The sequence below is a fragment of the Micropterus salmoides genome, unplaced genomic scaffold (assembly GCF_014851395.1).
Source record: "Micropterus salmoides isolate LMB-PRFRI ecotype aquatic unplaced genomic scaffold, ASM1485139v1 Ms_hic_scaffold_11, whole genome shotgun sequence".
NCBI lineage: Eukaryota > Metazoa > Chordata > Actinopteri > Centrarchiformes > Centrarchidae > Micropterus > Micropterus salmoides.
In genome coordinates, this window is record NW_024040152.1 from 12,405,104 (window position 1) to 12,428,109 (window position 23,006).

Genomic DNA, 23,006 nt, shown 5'->3' on the forward strand with positions numbered 1-23,006 from the left:
GAATGTACACTTATGCTGAAACACCCTTCGGGGAGATTTGATTTATCTTTACCTTTCAGGAACACATGCCCGCCTTTACACTTTGCCAACTAATAAACCTTCAAGATTCACGCCTACACAGACACATATACATGTACCCCCAATAACATGCTCAAACACACACAAACACATATACACATACATTCTCCCAACCCACTCGCCTGCACAACCTCAAGGGAGACATAAGAAATAAATTCGACACTTCCGCTTACCCAAGAAGCGCCTTAAGGACAAAGAGGAATTTAATCTCGGATAAGCCTCCCGATAGAATCTCTGCATTAGCCCTGTGCTGCTGGTTCACAGCTATCCCATCAACCCTTACCTCCCACACCTTGGCCCGATTCCCTCACATCTCTCCTCCTCTACACTGCATGTTTTTTTTTTCATTCCCTCCTCTCCTTTCCTCCTTTGACTCTTTACAACTGTCTCACCCTTTTTTTACTTTCCTTTTCTCTCCTTTGTCTTTAGTTGCACTCTTTTCTTCACCTCACTACTACTCTTGTCGCCTGTAATTCCCTCCTTCCCTTTTACTCTCCCTTGTCCCTGCCGCATGCCTCCACTGCCTCTTTCCATTCTTCCCATCAGCCTCCATCTTTCCATCTATTCCCAGTTGTGGTACATACTGTATATATCTATATTTCTGTTCCTCTCCCTTGTCGGAGTGCTTTAATACCATTGGTATTAAATGCTGGCACGACCTCCTCGGCATACTTAAGCAGGCAGGGATCCTTGTAAGGCTGTTTGAGTGCTTAATATTTTCAGCACGCCGCTGACTTAAGCCCCTTAAGTGCTTTGGCAACACTTATTCCACGGTGGCACCAATGAAGCCCATTAAAAATTTGATTTGGATGAGAGGGAGAGAGAGAAAAAGAGGAAGGGGGATAGGGGACACAATTTGCCATTACCTCCCTTCTTCCGCACACTGCGACAAAAACAAATATACCCATCAGGGGGTTGCCCACACAGGGACTTTGTAGACACACAAATACACACACACTCACCAGTAGTGCAATGTTTGCAATGTGTTCCTCTTTTTGTCTGTAATTATGTCCTTTGTTGCTCTATAAAGCACTTTGTGATGACCCTATTTTGTTAAAAGCACTTGATAAATAAAAGTGACTTTATTTGACTTGATAATAGGGAACAGCATGTTTCAAATTGAATGCATAAAGTTGTTTGTAAATACAGCTTGTGGCAGATTAGAACTGATAGTTTATGATCAGTTGATTAAGAACAAGTAGAGGTGCTATTATTATAGTAAAACTGTGTTGCCTTTCACGTTTTACAGGACAATGAAAGTCATAGATGCAGAGTCTAGTGTAGTTAGCTTCCACCACTGGCTTTTTATTGCTAGTTTTACTGCCAGTAGCAGTAATGATAGTACATGTGGCAATGAGCATGAACAAAAGAATTGCATTATGTACGAAGAGTTGATGCAAAATATACTGACAGGTGTGAGGTTTGACTAGCTGTTAGCAATGATTTCTGTTTCAACAGTGTAAAAATATGGGGCTGATACCTTTTTATTGAGCCAGGTTCACATCAGCATAACTCACAACACAGTCAGAGTCACATTCATTTCTGCTCTATCCACATCCACTTACAAATGCCACACACAAACATGTACATAGTTCTTGTCAGCAGACAGCCGTGCGCATCCCTGCAGCCATAAAAACGGCCATTTAACATAAAGAGGCACTGTGATGCCTCTGTGTGTGCCTGCATGGATAAATTAATGGGTAGTAGATAGTGAAAGGACCAGACAGACAGCCAAATGTACACTCTGCTTCAGTCAGCACTGGACAGGCAAGCACATTCAGACACACACGCCGTCACTGTTTGTTGACCTGAAAGACAACCATTGTCACTGCTTCCATCCACACACACACTCATCTCTAACCTTCACAAAAAAGTATGCAAAATATGCAGACACTGATCCCACACTGACACACACACATTCGAAAGCAAGGGGAGGGTGGCCAGGGTTATATAAACAAGTGGAAGGCAGAAAAACAGATAGACAGATGGATGTGATCGACAACGATACCATATTGGGATTATAGCAATTTTCACAGATTGATGGGAAAGAAGTGAGGCTAAAGGAGGGCAAACTTGTTGGAACTAACAAGCTGCTACGGAGTGACTGCAGGATTGAAGGAAGAGGAGAGAGAAAGAGGGCAGAATGGATACACTAAACACAATTTGAGGAGATCAATTTGAACAAGTGAAAAGACTTTCCGTTTCCGTCTGTCTGCTGCCAGGCGTCAGACCCAACTTGCGGGTGCACACTAACACAGAGTAATTTTCTCAGCGTCAGCCAGTTGACCGGTGAAGTCGGCGCTGTAGGGAAGATTGGCGATGATCCGCTTTCGGCTTTGCCAGAAGTGTCAGGGCCATTGCCGTTAGAGCTCATTGTGTTTGCAGTGGCACAGCAAGTAAGAGAGAGAGCGGGCAGTGTGTAGCAATCTAAGGATGACACCCGCACTTTATTCCATCAGATAGTGCTCAGTGAGGTGTGTGGTGCAGCTCGTCACGCTTTGTCTCTGCAATACAAACACATACACACATACACACACATATTAAACACACATACTTACACATACAAACATACGAGAGCTACACACTCCCTGAAACCGACGATGCATTAGGTCCTGACAATCAGTGGAACTCTGTCAGGATCTTAAACACAGCAGGCTTTCAGATCAGTGTGTATGAGTGAGTGTGTATCAGGAGTGCACCCAAGGACTGACTGTACCCAGTGGAGCATGTTGGAAAGGAAACGTTAGGCAGGTCGATGCTGCACGATTATACTGTCTGATAGCCTGTGATTATTCTGAGTCTAAAATTACCATGTAAAATCACTGTCCATTGAAGCTACAGTGTATACATGATAGCATATCAAAAGAGCACTAGCATTCAAGCGACTAATGGTAGATACCTTGTGAGAATAATGTGCAAGTCTCTGAGGAAAAATAGCAGACGAAAAAGTGTAATATGTAAAACTAAGGCCTGCAGTTTGCTCAACCCCTTGCAAGTTGGTTATTCTTCACAGGGCAAGCACTTCCACTCTCTGTCTTTATAGACCAACACTCAAGCTCAATGGATTTTATTTAACCTTAGCTATCTCTAGATGAGTTGCAAGATAGTGTCTCCATCTCTCCAGAGGCCTGGCCGGTTCAGTTATAGCTCAAGGGAACATTGACTCCTGCCTGCCGGTTTGTTGGGTGAGAAGTGCAGAAAAACTTCTTTGACTCATTAAAATACAATCTGTTCGAGAATGAGCATTGTTGCCCTAGATTTCTCTGTCCTCGAGGGCATGGCAATGTAGGTAGCTCTGTTTCAAAAGTAAACATTCAGTCAACATCAGTAGAGATAAACTTGACTTGCTTTGGAATAGTTTCTCAGCCTGTAACTGACTGAAATATAGTATCATTGATGTTTTCTGTTCCTTGGAGCAGTGTGGTTTGACCTACAGGAGACAAGCCTGTTGTTGTGGTTCATTTTGTGGTTCATTATTAAAGAGTCTGGTGCTCAGAACTGGCTCTGGGTTTTGACACAGTTGAGCTAATTAAGTTGTTGCTCATTTGGTTAATTGCATAGCTGCCATTACTGAATACCCTAGCTGGTAAAGAACACAGTATAGCAGGTCTGCTTTGGTAACTTTTGGTATTGGTTTTCTGGTTTATTGATCTCAGAGTCTTGGGCTTTGGTCTCAAGAGACTCAGAGCACTGTGGTAGAAAATAGCTATCCTAGCAGCCTTTTTGCTTAGATGGGACTGGGCCCCCGTAATGCTTTGTTGCAGCAAAACTTCTGCACTGTATGGATTTAAGACAATGCATGTTTTAAAGTCTCTCTAAACAGCACAAGGTGCTAAAGTCAACAGTGGAAGTTTTTGTTGCTCCAAACTCATCTCTGTGTGTCTAAATCACTAGCTCTTTTAGCGCCCTGAGCTGGTCAGACTTCTGTGTTTTGCATGCAAGCTCTGGCTACAATTCAGTTCTATGTGACCTAGCGGCTAAAGCAGTTTCTTTGTATGTGTTGTCATGCAGTGTAGTACATAGTGCGTCCTTTCTTTAAGTGTTGTCCTCAAACAACAACTACTGTCTGATTGCACTAAAGTAAAGCTGGGCAGTTAGCGTGTGCACGTGTCTGCAGCATTGCAGTTGAGAACAAATCAGAGTGTGTGTGTGTGTGGACTAGTTTGTCAGTAGCAGTGCAGGCAGGGTCACAGAGGAACCATTGATCAAACGTGCACATCCTCACACACACATACACACACGTTCACACATCCCTACACACAGCTTCTCAATACACAATGAGGCCTGTCCGGAGCTCTGTCCTTTGCCGCCTCCTCCCTGCCCCTCTCTCTCTGGCCCTGCGCAGCCTGGTCTTGGTCCTGCTCTGCATCGCTCGTAAGTCATGCACGCATGAACACTCACATGTGCATACACACACATACAGATTAAATGAGACGTGTAGTATCGATTAAAGAAGGAAACACGGGTGTCATTACACACCAAAAATTCAGGGAAACAAGCACATAATGTTCACATGTACACACTCATTACATATTATAGCCAGGATGTGGCAATTTTATGTAAGCATAAGCTACTTGTTCCTTTAATTTAAACTCCCTACAGATCTACCTCTAAATACTGCAATCTGATCCGTCTGTTATATAAAAAAGACAACACAATTATGAATGTGATACTAATTGGTGTAAATTGATACAGAATGAGATCCAGTGCAGTTCCCAGCACATGACCAAGGGAGGACTAGCTCGCAATGGAATCACGAAATTAGAGCTTCAGATGAATTGTTCAAAATGCTGGTAATTAAGTTAGAATTGGTAATTAAGATTAAGACTAGAGCGAATATGAAGGCAGGAGCATATGCCCAGGAGGTGAATGTACCGGGAAATGAGAGACCAGGCAAAGAAAGAGAGTGGACTGATGGACCAAAAAAATTAAAGGGAAAGAGTCACAAATGCAAACAGAGGAAGAAAGAGAGATATAGGAGTGACTGAAGCCTTGTTCTCAGCTTTCCTCTGAAGAACCTAATAAAAGAAAGTTGGACCCCAGAGTAGGAGAGATATAGAGAGCCAAATGGTGAGGATGTCGAATAGAAAGAGAATGGGGTGGGTGCAGTGCAAGAGACCAATATATATTGAGGGAGAGACAGACTGACACAAGGAAAGAAGAATGTGGCCAGATAGGAACTTGTACTGTATATGAGGGAGGGAGGGAGCAAGCAGCAGAGGCAGAACAAGAGAAATAGCGAGACAGAGATGGAGAACAACACAGTCTGTGTGTGTGTGCAAGAAAGGCAGAGATGGAGGGGAGGGGTACAGAGATAAATCGCGAGACAAGGCCTCAAAAAGAGCTGCGTGAGGTCGAGATTTGAAACCAAGAGTCACGAGATTGATTGAACACAGATGCAGAGATGGTGAGGAGAAAGCAGTACCTGAATTGGAGTCCGGATCAGTGGCAGAGTTGCTAGGTGCTATTAATACCTCATGCCATTATTATTATGCATTTAATACAGGGAGATGTTTTTTTCCCTGCTGCTCATTGGTAAACAAGTGTTGTTCTGCTGTGCACAGTACCATCTCCTCTGTGCCAGCCAAAATCTCAATTCTGAGCCGGGGTTTTTTTTGCATATTAGATCAACAGAAGGACATTGTGTTTTGTGGGATGTTTGGGGGGGGGGGCTGAGTGGGAGTGACAATAGGGATGTGAGGGATACAGTGGAAGAATGAGTTTGTGTCTTGGCAGTCAGTGTGTGGTTATGTAATTCATGCCAGTAGGGCAGTTTTGTGTTGGGCCTTGAATGTGCACGCACAAGCATACAGACAATCTTGCTTTTAAATGCATGCACACACACTCATCAGCATCACACACACACGTGTGCCACAGAGCCTAACTAAAGGGAAGGCTGCCATGTGGTGGATTTTGTAGGGGTGTTACGACCAGTGCTTTTGGCTGTGGTGAATCTCCAGTGTGGTAGCCATCGCGTAATAGTCCTGTAAATTTCCTTTAATCCGCCGTTAGGGGTGTGTGTGGTGGCCATTGTTGTAGGGTTGTTGACAGACCCGGGCCATAAAACGCTGCACAGCAGATAAAGCTAACCAGCTTTAACTGTTAGAAAGAGGGTAGAAAGGAAAGCGAGATGGTGAGATGTTGCTTTGTGAAGGGTAAGAAGAGGTGAATAAGAGAGCAGCATGAGTAACGTGATGGGTGGACAAGAGGAGAGGAGAGCACTCAGGGAGATGCAAAGCAGTAGGAGAGGGAAAAAAGCAGGATGAGTGATTGAAATACACCAAAGGGCTGGAGAAATAAAAAGATATGAAGGTCAAAACTATAGATATGGGAGTGGGGAGAGGGGCAGGTGAGGAGGTAAAGGACAAGAAAGGTGGAGGTGATGAGAGGAAGAAGACAACAGATTTCAATGCAGAGGATGCAGGCAGTGTGACTGGGGAGCAAAGTCAGGGTGGTAAACAGGACATGAAATATATAAATAAATGAAAGTAAATGTTTCTAATGAGAGGTCAAGGGTGAACTGAAACAATTTTATGCTGATTTTGCTGATTAGCAGTACAGTGCTCACAGTACACCAGTGGGTGATGGAGAGAGAGTCAAATGAGAGAGGTTCTGAAGTTCTTTGCCAAAGAGAGATTAAGAAAGACAGGGAGAGAGAGAAATAGAAGGATTGAAAGTGGAGAGAGAGAGCTGAGCTGGGCAACTGGCAATTAAAAGAAGCAAAAGTAGAGAAGTAGATGAAAGAGGGAGGAAAAATGGAGATATTCAGTATATTGCTCCACTCATTTGTTTTGTCCTCTTGTCCCATTCACTCCCTCCACTTCTTCTCTGTCTTTTCCTTACTCCCTCTCTTCCTCTCTCCCAGCACACTATAAAAACAGCACGATTATGCTGCAGACTTGAGCTGCAGAACAAATCACATTTAGCAAAGGAGAGTGTGGAGATAGAACCAGCAGAGAGGCAGGAAAAGATTCCCACTGAGTCACAAAAAGAGAAAGAATGAGAGAGATTGCAAGGAGAATGAAAGCCTATTGTAGCTTGGAAGGAAACTATTGCGGCGGCGTTGGGGGGTGGAGAGGGGAGAAAAAGAAGGAAAGAACGAAGGACAGGAGTGAAGAGATTGCAGCTAACGGGGGGAGAGAAAGAAGGAATTGAAACAATTCTCTGGAGGCCCAGAATAGAGTGAGAGGAATCTTTAGGACAACGCTGATGAGGAAGAAGCATGATGAAAGATGCAATACAAGATAAGGGAGAAGAGAAGGAGGAAGAAAACAGGAAGAAAGGAAAATGGACTGATGAAGCGCGGAGGAATCGAGGACTGGATTAGGCAGAAGGGCGGGATGGAGTGACTGCGGGTTTAAATAAAAGGAGAAATAGGGAGATGGTGAGAATGAGATTAGACACGAATGCAGCAGGAGGAGAGAATTATGAGTTGTGGACTAAGTGGAAGCGAGGGGGGGGTCGCTCAAAAATGTGAAGAAAGGCTAAGTGGAGGAGAGGGAACAAAAGGAGGACAGGAGAAAGAGACAGAACGAAGGTAATGAGAGAGATGAAAGCGAGATTTGTAAAGGATTATGTATTATTTATAGAGGGAGCATCTTTTTTTTTCTTTGCACTGGTTTTGATTGGCAGAGATCTGGCTCCCTGAGTGAGATGGAGTGATAATTTTAGACTGGGAAGAGAACGGGGGAGGGAATGGGGTAGAGTTGTGGGTCTGCAGAGGGAGGTATGGAGAAGAAGAACCTTACAGTCAGCTATTTCATAGAGTCAGTACACCACAAAACTCTGTGATTAACCTGGAGCAACACACACACACCTCTCGCACACATAAACATTGCAAACTTAATTTGCATACATACTGTGGAAACGGGCTCGACTCGCAGACTCGGGGGATAGCAGGAAAAAATGTACATCCAGATGGGAAGAGATGGAGAACTTGCCAACGGTTGACCCCTTAAGAGTGGAAACTATGAGCTGCTGTTATTGTTTTAATTAAAGCAGTAATAACATAAGGGGTTGTGCATTGTAGTCTCCTGCATCGATTCCCTTGTAAATTCGTGGCCAGCATGCAAAGACAACACAAGCTCTTGGCTCACTTCCAACTGAAAGATAATGAGAGATAATGAATAGGGAGACAGTGACTGCACAGCTTCAAGGATACATGAGGGCTTGTTTGGGGCAAATGGAGACAGCTCATCTCTTATGTGGCTTGTCTTTTTGTCCAATCTTCCCCTCTCCTCACACTGAGACATGGGGAGAGAGAGAAATAAGGCAAGAGGGAAACTGGGGGCGAGAGACGCAGCAAGGCGGTAATTCAGCCCGCTAACCCTGCACCAGTGAGGCAGTTTCTAGAATTTACCGTGACCAAGGGTGAGCCAGCAGTCCACCTGGCTGCCTCCCAAATCCCCCTCTTTTAACTCTCCACACCTCCCTTCATCCCCTCCCTCTGTCCCTCTATTCCCTGCCTCCCTCGGCTTATAACTCAACCCCATTGCGGGACCATTAGGACGGGCCCCTGAACAGCCTTGTCGTATGAATTTGCACGCTTATTATTTATTTATTTGTTTATGTATTTTGAAATGATGGCCCTTCTCAGATCTCTATTGCCGTAGTAAATAAAGGCTCCTTCTTTTTCGGGGCTGTGACAGCATGGGGTAGCGGCATTTTAAATGATGAGAAGCACCAATTGACTGCTATGAAATACTGCCCCCGCTTGGTTGGAGAAAGAAGTGATTGTTTTTGTTCCCCCTCCTGTTTTATCTATCCGTTGATCATAGTCGTCAGTGCACTACCATGGTATCGATTGCTCTCAGCATTCTCTCATAATGTGATTTGACGCTTGTGGAGTATTTTATTATGGGCACAGATTTTAATGGAGGCCAGATTAATACCTCTGTCACAGATGTTGATTCCCTCTCCCTCCTTCCCCTCCCTCTCTGTACTGTAGGTACTATAGTGGTGATCAGAAGCACAGGCTCATGGCCTTGATGTGAAGCCTATAAAATCCACAGTCAAACTAAAGTGCTGTACCCAGCTGCGTTATGAGCGGGAATGGAGGAATATGCGTCATCTCTCGTATATTTTGTCCAGCCCCTGCCAGCTGCATTATTATACCCAAACCATCACTTCCTAGCTCCCTGCTATCATTTCCCGGTTAGAGCCCTCACTCCCCCACTGTCTCTCCATCCCTCTGTTCTCTTTGCCCAGATTGATCATCCACCAGCAGCTAGCAGGTGTTTCTGGGTGGCATCTCTCAGCAGGCGACAGCGGATGCCAGCCATCCCGCTCGAAACAGCGGTTAACAGTTTTTAATATATTTTTTCTTTTGTCGCTTTTCTTTGCGCTTTACTTCTACGCCACTGCAGCTAATTTCCTTTGAAGGGGTGACAGCTGTCAGGAGAAGTGGGTGTACAAATGGATAGCTAATTAGTTTTTCTGGCCTCCTCCCAGAAGCAAACTTTTGACCGCTTTCTTTGTTTGCAGTCGCTCTCCCCATTGAAGTCCTCTTTCTCTGTTGGTTCTGAGGGGTCACTAATCACACACAGACGCTGCACTGACTTTGTCAGGATGCACAGCAGCACTATTACAATTAACAGTTTAAAACAATGGCGGCCTAGCCTGGTTGCCACGGAGATGAGTAATAACAGCCATTAGAAAAATAATTGGGATGGCGGTGGCAGGCCCTGATGGCCCTCGATATGAATCACAATATTGATGCAGAGAATGGAAGCAATAATGACTACAATTAGTGGTAATTGTCAAGATTTCTTTCTCTATTCCATAGAGTATTAGAGTCCCCTTTGTCTTTATCCCCTCTTGGTTTTCTTTCCGTCTTCAGTTCAATATCCACTGTGTCTCTCTGTTTCCCCCGATGTGATGAATATGTAGGCTTTGAGTATTTCATTAAAAGAGATTAAAATCGAGGAGAGAATTAAATTTGGATGAAGTTGGCGGGATCAGATGATGTCAAAGTAGCTTAATTGCAATATGCCAACCCCTGCATATGCACACCCAATGCTGACACACACACACACACACACACACACTTACTGAAAGTTAGGACATGCTCAGTTGCAGGTAAAGACATTTATTTTGGCCCAAAGCAGTCAAGTCAGCAACTCCTGCTATGGCAGCCACCATCTGTTTGTCTCACAACATTTCCTACCTGCTTTACAGAGCTCAGAGACACTGCTAGACCCAGCAGTGAAATATATATTCCTGTCGTCTTTATCGGCACACCTTATTGCCTGCTTCATCATCATGCTTCAATATTGATGTCGTTCTTTCTCTAAATCCTCCCCACGGCTAACACTTTGCCAGGGAGAGAGAGAGAATGCAAATGGGGATGCAAATTGGTAAATACTAGTTTGAGGAGCCCTGCAAGCTGGTTCTCTCTTCAAGGCAATCACATTCCACTCCTGGCCACAGCCGTACAGCTAATTGCGCATAAATCATTTGAATTCACATGGCAGAGGTGTCCATTGTGCTCAGCAGGAGGTGTGACTCAACGGAGCCGTGTCAACAGCCTGACCCACAAACATGGAGGGCGCTCCAATCAGAGCATAATCAACCTCCTCATTACTGACTCTTGGGCTGTCAGCAACATCAAAGAGGCTCCCTGCTGTTCCTCATCCCCTTGTCTAAAAATATTGGGTTTAGGGGCCAGACAAGTTTGTTCGAAAAAGATAATATGTGAAAGTTTCTGTGAGTGTGCATGTCGTTCCACATACATGCATATTTCTGTATGTGTCTATGCATCCATATTGGTGAGTGTGTACTTGCTGGAGCACACGCGGATGTTCATACAGGTGCCCTTGTGCATGGGCATATTCATTTGCAGGAGCCAAAGCTGGTGTGCTATCCCCCCTAGCACTTTCCAAATACCTATAATAAGAACCATTACATTGGGATAATGGAGTTTAAGCAATTGGTTTAGCTTGCACCTGGATGAGAAATGGCATGTGTGAAGTGCATTCAAGGCTGCCACTATGGTCTCACAGCTCTGTACGTGGCCAGCGTTTTCACAGAGTTGTTCAGAGTTCTACGATAAGGCTGCAGTTTAAGCTATTAACATCCACCCAGGTGGTGGCGGGGCCGCAGTCCAAACTGTGATCTGTTTTTGTGACTTTGCGTGAGTTTGTTTTCGTCCATATGTGCCCATGGTTGTATTTATGTGTGTCCAATCGTGTGTGTTTGTGCTGGTGTGTGTTTTATATTCTAGAGCAACAGCCACTTAGAGATTTAATAAGGCATTATGTATTCAAATGTGTGTGTTGAAGCATTCTGTTAGACTAGCCAGAGGCAATAGGGCTGTTTGCATGTGTGTGTTTGTGCACGTAAAAAGATGAATGGCAGTAATTATAATCATCCCTATTATAATCATAAAACACACATTGTTCATTAGGACCCCTTTTTACTTGTTGAGTCCTTCAGCGTCTTTTCTTTCGCTCTCAGTCTTGTTATCTCTATCACTCTGTTTCCTCCTTTCTGTCCATATGATGAATGGCAAGTAAATGAAGGATGCTTTAAGTACCTTATTTTGAAAGGTTCTACCTCAAGTGAGGCGCAAATTGAACATCTCTCTTCCTCTGCATCATTTCTTCCTATTTGTCCCTCTCCTCTTCTCTCTCTCTTTTTCTTCCTCTCCATCATCCACTCTCTCTATCACTATATTGACGTCCATCTTTCTGTCCCTCAGCCCATTGTCAGGCAGTGCAGGCGGAGAATGTGACAGTCTTGGAGGGAGGTACGGCCCAGATCTCCTGCCGCCTGCAGAACTACGATGGATCAATCGTGGTCATCCAGAATCCCCGCCGACAGACCCTCTTCTTCAATGGCACGCGAGGTATGTATGTGCATGCACACTTGTCTCTACAGACAAACTTAATCTATCTGTGTCTATGTATTTGCCCTCAGTGACATTTGAAGCCAGACTGTTAAACACATTAGCAATGACTCACCAACACTTCCACTTTACATTTTTCTTATTGAAAATGTCCTCACTTTGCTTTTGAAGCGATTCCACATTAGAAAGTCAGATAACCCGAGAGTTAATTTAGGAGATGGTTTTATTCTCTGCCCTAACAGTGTGACTGCTTTAACTGTTTTAAAAGCATAGTTCGAAGCTCTCTGCATAATCCACTGTTAACCCCTGTGATGAGATCAGAACTTATTACAGCTTCTCATTAGAGCATGGCCTTGGCAATCACATGTTTTTTTAAAAGTGGCTTTATGGGAAAGTATCATTGTTACAAATATTATAATGAAGGCAGATTTCATTGAAGGCCTCAGGGCAGGCAAACACTACATGTTTTTTATAAAAATAATTAAGCGCAAAAGCTGCCACCTTAGCCAGATTTTCTGCAAGAGCTGCTAGGAAAGCTCTGAGCAAAAGAACAATGATCAAGTATATTAAACATTGCCTTTGAAATTTGTGGGGGGAAGCTTAATTTGAGCAAATCTTTTGCATTATGTTTTGTGGTGCAGCAATACCTTTTTATGTCCCACGCAATCTATGTGATAACCTTCTTAAGACGTTACCTCAGGCTTAAGGCTATGGTGTAAAACTGTGATTTGTAACTGTTTAGAGTTGAGGGTAAGCGGATGAATTTGAATATATTCAAAAAATTTTGGTCGCTTAAGCTTTTGAGACCACGTCAACCTAAGAACCAAATGAATGCTTTGTTTTTGGGTTTGTTTCGTCCAAGTCAAATACAAAAAAACAAAAGATAAAAAACACAGATGCTGCATTATTAATAAACAGGTACATTATAACAAACAAATTGTTGGATTTAGTGGGCTTGACTTTGTTAAAAACACTTACAAATCCAAATGGAATCAGAACTAGCAAACAAAATCCAATCAGCTAACAAATCATCTATCTATTGTAAGTAAACTGAGACTATTCATTAACAGATGAACATCAAAAATGTGCACACTTGTGCTGGATTTTGTCCTCCTTTTGCACAGCAGTTTTCTCCAAATGATATCAAAAACACAGTCAAAGTGATCCAACATAGGAATTAGGTGAAACACGGTGGCAGACAGAATCTCCTTGAACGAGCGCTCACTCACCTTTCATCCAAGGTGCTTGGCATTGTGCAAACTCCCTAACAGTCTGGCTTTTATATCTACATCCTGATATCTGATTCTCTCTTTTGAATTGAATACTCGGTCCATTCAGTCTCTCAGACATGGTGCTCCAAAAGTAGTTTTGATTAGTTATAATTCTGAAATGGATTGTTCTGCTGTTGTAATTGTGTGACAGGTGTTCATTTTCCCAGCTTGATTTTGACTCTCAGAGAGTCAGATGGCCACAATGTTCAAAATGTTATGCTTATGGTCTTATGCTTATTTGTCTCATGGCTTTGAGCTTGTGGTTGATAAAGAACTCCTCAGCTGCAAAACCATGCAAGTACCAGTCTCACACAGACTTAAAACTGGCGGCATATTCATAATTTTTCCAGTGTATAAAAAGTAAAATAAATTCAAGTGCTGGTAGTGTGTTGTAGTAAGTAGGTAGACATTCACTACTGTAGTATCGTGGACAAAGTGATTGGCTGTCAGATTATTTTCTATAGCAGACCTCGCAATTAAACTTGTATTGAAAAGGAGTTAAATACATTTCCGTCAATATTTTCATGAGCCTGTCTGAAGGTAAACTATGCTCAAACGAGAACTGTGAGGAACATACTGTACTTGAACCTGCATTTTTGACCACAGAAAACAAATACAAAAGGCATATATTTTCATGTTTTCAAGCATATGGCATGATATGTATGTATGTGAAAGTTTGCTTTTGAACACCTTTTCACATTTCTAATCATTACAACTTCCATCACTTGTAATTACATTGATTCCACAATCAAGACTCCCACACTTCCCTTGGGGAACAGTCTCTGTATGATGCCAAGATTAGACTGAAATACTCAAGACAAAAGAGTCGCTTTCACTGTTCACTGGTACATCGTTCAAATACTTTTGTTCAACACAACTTTTCTTCAGTTGTTAGTCACCTCAATCACGGAGTGGCCTTAATTGGGTAGTTGAGGTCGCTGCTTTGAGAAACCTTACTTTCAACTCTCACCCCAATTCTACCAGATCAGCACTACCTGTTAAGTTCCATTAAGTATTTAAACAGAGACGCCCTGTCTGCTCTCCCACAAGACATGGACTTGCACCCTTTGGAAAGCGCGATGAAGCCTAATCAGAGCAAGAAGTAGGAAGGGGTTTGAAAGCTACAATGAAAGAGAAAAGGAGAAAGAAGACATAAAAGAGTGGGGGAGAATGAGACAAACGATGGAGGGTTAAGAGAGACACAGCAACAGAAAGAATAAGGACAGGGAGCGTCAGGCGATGGAGAAAGAGACAGCACTTGGAAATGATCCAAAGGTTAGGCATGGTATAAAGTATAGATTGCTTCCCATAACAAATTTGGCTCCCGTAAGCACTGAAGAGCCTCGTTGGGGGCATTTTCCGGGAGCGTAAATTACATCTCACTCTGGCTCTCTCTACCTCCACGTTTGCTTCATCACTCGCTGTAGGGCTCTTCCATTTCTGCCTATTGCCCATCTGCCGCCCAGATATCAGACTGAAGCCTTTCTGTGCTGAGCCATTCCACACTAACTGCCCAAATAGAAATGTTGCTTTAAGTGCTGTGAATTAGGCTGCCTGTTTTGCAAGTGAGCAACCAGTCAGGGGTGTGTTTTATGAGATTGTGGGGGCTGATAGCTGTAATAGAGCGGTGGAACTAACCAAATGGACCCTTTCTCCTCAGTGGTCCATATCTCTCCTCCTATTGCCAGCTCTCCTCAGCATGCAAATGAGACAGGACAATAAAGGTGAACTTGGACCTGAACAGAAGTCTGACATTTAGTTGCCATTTAGTGCAGAGAGGGAAAAAAGATTTACCTATCTGTGGGGAATAGCTCTCTAACAATGCTCACGCTGCCATCCAGTGGAGGGGAAATTTTGGGGGAGAGATTAGTGTGGTGCACTTCCAGGAACAGTGGACTAACTCCATCGCTCCAGGCCACTCTTTCATTCCCCTGTGAATTTTTGTTTCTATCTATATTATTTTTTTCCGCCTGACACATTATGTAGCTATTACACTGTTTCTCTCATTCGGCCTTCCTCCTCCTTCTCTCTCTCTCTTGCACACATGCCCATGCCCACACAAAGCCAATATCTATACTGTAGTGTCTGTATTGTGATGAATTATGCTGCGAGATGGCCGGTTGTTACATCAGGGAAGTGTCTGCTGAGAGCCAAAACCAACACAAAGGAGTGCAGACAGGGACAGAATAAAATAGAAATGGAGAATGAGGGAGAGGTTTCACAGTCAAGTCGATACAAAATAAGTCTCGCATGAGCATCTATGGACATTGAGCCACTGTCATCCACAGACAGTTGTTAGCGTTATTTGTTATTATGACCATTTTTCTTGTCATTGATTCTAGTTTTTTTCAGTAACCAGAATTAAGCGTTCAGAAAGCTGATGGGTTTTTACTGTTCGTTTTCAATCCTTGGTTATTTTCCATAGTGAATTGTAGTGTTTACACTGTGTACACTTTTGGTACTTAGTTTGTCTCCCAATGACCACCCAATTTAATAGTTTTCCTTAAATATATGCAATAAGCTTTACAGCATTGTTCAAAAGAGTTACCAAGTGCTTCAGAGTAAAACAATAAAGATTAATACCTAATAAGTTGAACAATAAAAATACCAGACACTAATTAGAAATGGGCTTACAGAGGACTAAAGCAAGCAGTTACAAAGAGAATGAATGAATACATTCTAGTTTAGGATAGTCCAATCAGTGGTTGGGAAAATGAACAACAGTCTCCCTCAAAGCTGGAAATGAGAGAACCGAGACATCTGTTATGTTGTATCAATGTACAGCCTGGAGCTTCTCCATTGAGACGGATTTTGGAAACTCTCTCTGAACTTTTTATATCAAACTGAGCTTTAGATTTAGCAGCACTATCAATTCCAGAGCTGAAAATCATCTGGGCTGCTGTCACAGCCACTATTTCTCCCATGTTTTGCAATTTTTTCTCCGCAGTGCTGTCCATGGGAGTGACATCACAAATTAGAGGGAGGTGAAAACTCTACTCTTGTTCCAGACTGTGGGAGATATACTGACTTTTTGCTAATACAGAGCAAACTGTCTTAAGGCTAAGAAATAACCGATTGAAAAGCTGAAAATCGCATACCACTCAATTAAAGCAGCCCTTGCTTCTCTTGTGCTGTTTGATGTTCTTGCCAATTACGTCCTGCAAAAAGATAAACAGAAAAAAAAAATATCTTGTAGACATTAATTAACAAGTATACATGGTCTTATTGATCTGAAGTGCCTGCAACCAGGCCTGGCCAATGTCATTCAACTGCAGAGCCACACGCAAGCACTTTAAGCCCTGCAACTCTGGACCTGTAGTTCCAATCTAACCTGCGCTCTTATCGGCAAGAAAAGTGCAAGCAATTACAGCAACTGTCACTTTCTTGGCCTGTAAGTGGCAACATCAGTGTGCCTACATCAACATGTCTGAACTGCTGTTATTTTATTTCCCTGTAGGTGGTGCAGTTTTGCAGGGAAAATGCCAAAAATAAGACTACTGAGAGGCCGGAGGAGCCTATGTTTATGTCGAAGCCGCCAACACTGATGGCGAGTTAAGCTACCCACTCTCTGAGCTAGGCTATTAATTCGTCAAGCCAGGTTGTTCGCATGCATGCTTTGGCAACCCACTTCACTGGTAACTGATTTGACCCATAACCTGCATTTCTCAGCAGGTAACTCACATTCCTACTTAGTCAGCCCACTGAATATGTAACTGATTTCGCTCGTCTGCTTAGTGATTGTAGTGTAACACACAGTAGCACCGCTTTAATCTTGAGAAGCTGCAGAGCTGCAGTCTTTATTCATTACTCACTGTAATTTACACTGTACATTTCCAGCTAAACTGAGGCTTATTGTTGACCATTTTCTCTCTGCTCCTCTGCCATTCACCGGTCTTGTGCAGAGTTTTGCGTGTATGCCGTGCGGCCGACAACTGCACGCAAGTTGCAGTTCCTCGTGGGTCTGTTTAAAAACTATATAATATTCTTTGTGTGGTTCGTTAATGGTGATAAATGATCCAAACGTCCCGTGAGGTGCGCACAACTGGGCACAACACCGGCACAGCTTGTCTCTGTCTGCACACACACACACACACACACACACACACACACACACACACACACACACACGCTGAAGAGCACCTTAACGGTTAAAATTTTGGATTTATTCTCGCTCTTGATATATATATATATATATTTATTACTTTCTTTTCACATTTTTATTTACAGCATTATATGTTGAAATTTATATCATAATAGGCTGTACATTAACTTATTGAGAGAAAACCGGTAGTTCTATGTAAAATGAGACACTGAGCACCCCCATATTGCCAAAATTTAGTCTCACTTCACAAGATTGTGATGTAGATCTGATGTACTTTATACCTTAGCACTCTTTCTGTCACTTACCCCATCTTCTCTCCTGCATCTCCCATCATCTTTCTCTCTCTGTACCCTCCTCCTCAACAACCCCATCCCATGCTGTCTTACTTACGCCCCACCCCTCTCCATTGTCTTCATGTACCTCCAGCCCTGAAGGATGACCGTTTCCAGATGGTGCTCTTCACGCCACGGCTGGTGCGCATCACGTTGACCAACGTCAGCGTGTGGGATGAGGGCGGCTACTTCTGCCAGCTCTACACAGATGCTACACACCACCAGGTGGCAACACTGTCTGTTTTGGTGCCCCCGGAGACGCCCGCGGTGGAGGTGAAGCAGGAGGCGGTGGAGGGCGGCGAGGTGGAGCTCACCTGTGTGTCGCCACGCAGCAAGCCGGCCGCCACCCTGCGCTGGATTCGTAATGGCCGGGAAATACCAGGTACCTGGACATTGGACTGATGAATCGTTAGATGATTATGAAAGATAAATGAGGTAACTAATGGGGAAATATAGGGCAGGTGAAGCACAATGGGTGGATGATATCACAGATTGAGTGCTGAATAAAAGAAGCACGAATGGATGGGTGATTGATGGGTTGACAGAGGGAATGGCAGATAGATCAGTTGATGGGAGCAGGTTAAGATGGATGAATAAATGGATGGAGAAAATGAAGGTTTTGGCTGTGGGGCTGCCAGAATCTCTCCCTCTCTACTAGTTTCCTTGATTTTAAACAAATGCTCTTTGCAATATTTTTTTAGGCAACAGTGTAGATTCAAGTGATCAAACACACTTTTTTGAGATGTGAACACTGAGAACTTTTCTGTTTCCACTCCTTAGACGAAGAGTCATAAGTTCATAGAAGTGTGTTCATCTACTTGTGTTGATCTTTGTTTTGAGAAGACAGACATCACTGGAAATATTTCTGTGCTTTTTCTGTCTAATATGTCCACAAGTCAAATTCTTTCCCTATCAAAGCAGATAAACATCTCCCCGTATATTGCTCTCTGTATGCTCTCTCTTGAAAATTCCAATTCAAATGTCTTTTATTTGGACATTATCTGACAAGTGCACCATTACATGAAAGCACAGATGCAGATACATGCACACCAGCTTTTCTCACTTTACCTCAACTTCACACACTCACAAAGACGCACTTTTTAATTCAACGTCTGTTTTGTATTTGGAAAAACAATACATAATTTCCATATTTAGAAAAGGCAATTGGCACTACTTTGCCTTAACTTATACAATGGTGGTTATAACTTTTTTAACAGGGTAAGTGATACGTCAGCCGAGTGATACTTTTGTGATTAAGATGCACTTGAACAATAAAGACACCTAAACTGTATCTTGAGGTTCAACTCATCATTAATTGATGTTAATGTTAGTGAAGAAACTTAACAGAATTGCCGACAAGGTTATAGGTATCCATGATGTGCAATGAACGGTCAAAATAGGAGAAACTGGACTTTATTGACCTGGCTTTTGTGAAATTCCATCTTGAACGGTAAAGACAAACCGTATCTTGTGGTTCAACTCATTATATATTGCAATAAGTAAAGAAATGTAACACCATCATCTAACTCTCCCTGCTTCTTTGCATCTGATGAATCTATGAGCCATCTATTAGTCTGTTACCTTGATCTATCCTTCTTTCTAACTCGCTGGCTCTCTTTGGATCTCTTTGCTCAATAATACATCTGAGACCTATCTTTCCATTGTCTTCAGCCTATTTGACCCCTGAGAAATCATATTTTTGCGCTCTGCCGTTAAATCAGCATTTGTGTATAAAGCGAGGTTTTGATTTCAGTTTCTCAAAAACCTTGTTCCGTTGCCTTAGCACGAACAAAATATCTCTTAGGAGTTATGTTATGCACAACATCTCACGCTCCGGCTAATGGCTATTATTTTTTTATTCAATTTATCTCAGTTTTTTAATAAATGCAGACGACTTTTAAAAGTACAAATCGCTGTCACATTATTACGTTATTGTTATTCATTAATTCATACCCTTTGCCTTCAAATAACTCACGCAGACTAGATGAAATAATGTGAGATAATCTGGTGTCAACAGTTTTTGGGACATGCAGCGAGCAATGCTTTGCCCTTCTAAACTTCATGTCAGCCGTTGTCTCTTTTACTTTCTATTTTTGTCTGACACTCGGCATCTCTTTCATCCAGTCTCTTCCCTTTTTCTCTGTCAGAACATGCTTGTCTCTGTCATTTATTCTCCTTCTCTGTCCTTCCACTTTACTCATTCCCTTTCTTTTCATCTGATCTCCCGTTCTTCTTTTATTTCTCTTTTAAATTTCACTGGTGACAAAGACGTGACACTCCTCACCTTGGTTATTGGTTGCAAATGGTTTTAAGAGTCATGTAGCCATTCAAAGAGACAGGCTGACTGCACTTTTGTCTCTCTTCTCTACTCTCTTCTCCACCTCTCTCTACCTGTCTCCTCTCATTTCCTCTCTCCTCTTGTTTCCTCTTCTCTCCTCTTGGCTTGTTTCTTCTCTCTTTTCTTCCTGTCTTTCCTCTTTTGTCTTCTCCTCTCTTCCTGTTCCCACTCTCTCCTCTTATCCCCTCATTTCTCTTACCCTCTCTTTCTCTTTCCTCTCTTATCCTCCTTTTTCCTCGTTTCTCCTGTTTTCTCTCCTATCTCCTCCTCTTCTTCCCGCCTCTCTCTTTTGGCCGTGAGTTAAATGAACTGTGACACTAAAGGTTAGAGGCAGATCCCAACAGATATAGGAAAGCACTCTTTAATTAAGACACTATCTTCCCACTGCTGCCTTATTCCTGCTCATCTGCACCCACCACCATCCTCTCTCACGCTTTGATTGGGCCTGCTTTCATTTGCTGGCCAGCAATAATTGAAAACTCAGCGCGATTTAAGTAATGTTGTTGTATTCTGCCTCAACAAGCACAAACTCCCAATACGTGACCGTGTCACCCTGCTGTTCCTCCTCCCCTCCTCCCTCCTCCTGTCTCTCCTCCTCTTTCTTCCACTCTGCATCTGGCTTGGCACTCTTATCATCCTCTTTCATGTCTGGGCTTGTCTCGCCGCAGCTCTCCTCGCCCCCACCCTCCATCAATCATGCCCATTTTGCTGCCCTCTCTCGCTCTCTCTGTATGTCTATGAGCACCTCTCTGCATGCCTTTCTTCTCTCACCCTGGTCCTTTGACGCCCCTCTCTCTCTCTCTGTCTGACTCAGTTAAAATTTCAATTCGGTTATGCATATTCTCTCATTTACCTGTCTTGCTCCCCCCATCTCTCTCTCTCTCTCTCTCTCTCTCTCTTTCTTTCACTCACGCACACACACAAAATATTCAGTTGATTTACCATCTGCAAACAAACAGTTCTGCTGCTCACAATTGCCATGAAATATAGATGCAAATTGCTTTTCTCTCTCTCTTATTCTTTCCTCCACCACTCATTCTCCCCTCTACAGGTACCTGGTGCTGCTGTGAAACAAACTAATTCATCATTCACTAACTTCTTCTAACTTAGTCTTCCTTTCAGTCTGCTCACTTCTTCAATCCACCTGTGTTCTCCTCTAAAAGTCTCATTCTCTTTTCCCTCCCTTCTTCCTCCTCCTTGTCTGTTTTCCTCTCTCACCATAGGTGTGATGTCTCAGCAGGGAGAAGGGAAAAACGGGCATGTTTTGGCTGCTAACTTGTTTCCCAGCCGTCCCACCTGTCTTCTTTCATTCCATCATCTCATCGCCTCTGTCTCTCTCCAGGTGTGGTATCCCAGCAGGACAATGGTAAGACGTTCAGTGTGTCCAGCACCATCCGAATCCCGGTAGAAAGGAAAGACAACGGGGCAGCACTGAGCTGCGAGGCATTCCACCCGGCACTCAGCGGGCAGAAGAGGATTCGACACTATCGCTTGGATGTGTATTGTAAGTCTCTCCATCTTCCGACGTGTGTGTGTGTGTGTGTGTGTGTGTGTGTGTGTGTGAAGATTTTTCTATCCATCTTGGAAACAAATGAAGTAACATAATGTTCATCACCAAATATTTCAAAAACCCAAATTATTCCATCTGTATTGCTGTCACTTAAGTTGCTACTTCAGTACTATTCATTACAGTGTTTTACTTTAACGCCTCCCATTATTTTGTCAGGGTAGCAGACTCATTTTTCAAATGGTGGATATCTCATTTTAGAATGAAGCTCATTTATATACAGTCCAGGATATTCAGAGCTGGCCTGTATGAGACCAGCTCTCATTAAAACCTAATACATACAAATCTTGTCATGCGGAGAGCTGCCAGAAACAGGTCTGCGGCCAGGTCCTGGCCTGTGGTTTAAGGAGCTAACCAACATCAGTTGAAAAAAACCTTTGTCACGTTAGTATGTGCAGTGATCCCAGCACTGTGGGATTGATGGATCTTTGCTGGCCTATTTGCACAAGTTAGTATGCTTGGAAATCTCAGCACAAATCTTCATTCAAGACAGGTAAAACCAAACACTAAAAGTACTGCAAGAGATTTAAATTTATAATTGGCTTAATATCTAATATTTACCCAGAGCAACAAGTTCAGAAAGAACCATATTTTTATTTTAGGCTGAATTCTCAATGTCTTCACATCTGTAGATGTTTCAGTAGGATTAATCTTGAAAATGTCAGACAGCTATGAGCTACATCCCTCCAACCATTTTTGTAGAAGTCTAAAATCCATCATTTAATATCTATAAAATGTAAATCCATTTTGTTTGCTTCTAATCCTATCAAACAAGTTTAAGAACATCCAGAAGCACAATGCAAAGTCCACATAGATAAAGTAAAGTACAAGTAATTTTAGTGGTAATAATGTTAATAATGATAAGCAAAAATAAGAATAATACAAATTGTAGCAGCATGTGTTGCAAAGGAACATGGGGGCAGTAGGTGGCTCATTCATATTCAGTGGTAATATATGTTAAAGTACATAAAATAATTTTTCTCCCCCGATGTTACTATGATGTTGTTCAACAAGTCAGCCAATATTCACTTGCTACATTTGCTCTCTCCTCATTCAATATCCCAAAAATATACCAATAATTCTGGATAGTTAAACATTCCACAGGCATATACGCACATCTGCACCAGTCTTTGGTTAATTAATTTGCCACATGTATACTAATATTTGTTGATAGGTCAGAATGATTCATATTCAACAGTTTTGTCAATCTGTGTGCTGATGGTTCCTCCAGCCAGAGAACTGGTAATAATGATCAACTGTCAGTGTGGATTTGGCTTGCCATCGCTCTGTTACTGAAGTAAGTGCAGTACAGCAGCTGCTGGAGCGGTGGGCTGCTTATGATAACAGGTGTCTCAACCGTAGGATTGTCGGCTGGTTGCCTTGGAAACAGATGTTAAAGACCCTTTCTCCTGCCACTTTCTCGCTTTTCCCTTGTTCCTCCTTTTTGTTCCCTCGCTGTCTCTCTCTCATTTC

The 23,006-nt window shown here is 42.8% G+C and overlaps 1 protein-coding gene across 4 annotated transcripts in view; it reads left to right on the top strand.

Annotated features, from left to right (window-relative positions):
• cadm4 (cell adhesion molecule 4) overlaps nucleotides 1-23,006 on the top strand; it is a 147,499-nt gene that overhangs the window by 106,765 nt on the left and 17,728 nt on the right. For 2 of the 4 annotated variants that reach the window (XM_038710938.1, XM_038710941.1), the window contains exons 1-4: nucleotides 2,064-4,452; nucleotides 11,777-11,923; nucleotides 17,723-18,010; nucleotides 21,309-21,470. In XM_038710938.1, coding sequence (XP_038566866.1) covers nucleotides 4,356-4,452; nucleotides 11,777-11,923; nucleotides 17,723-18,010; nucleotides 21,309-21,470 — 694 coding nt within the window. In that variant the 5' untranslated portion in view covers nucleotides 2,064-4,355. Of the gene's footprint in view, nucleotides 1-2,062; nucleotides 4,453-11,776; nucleotides 11,924-17,722; nucleotides 18,011-21,308; nucleotides 21,471-23,006 lie in introns of those variants that run through there. The other 2 variants (XM_038710940.1, XM_038710939.1) reach the window with 2 other exon arrangements.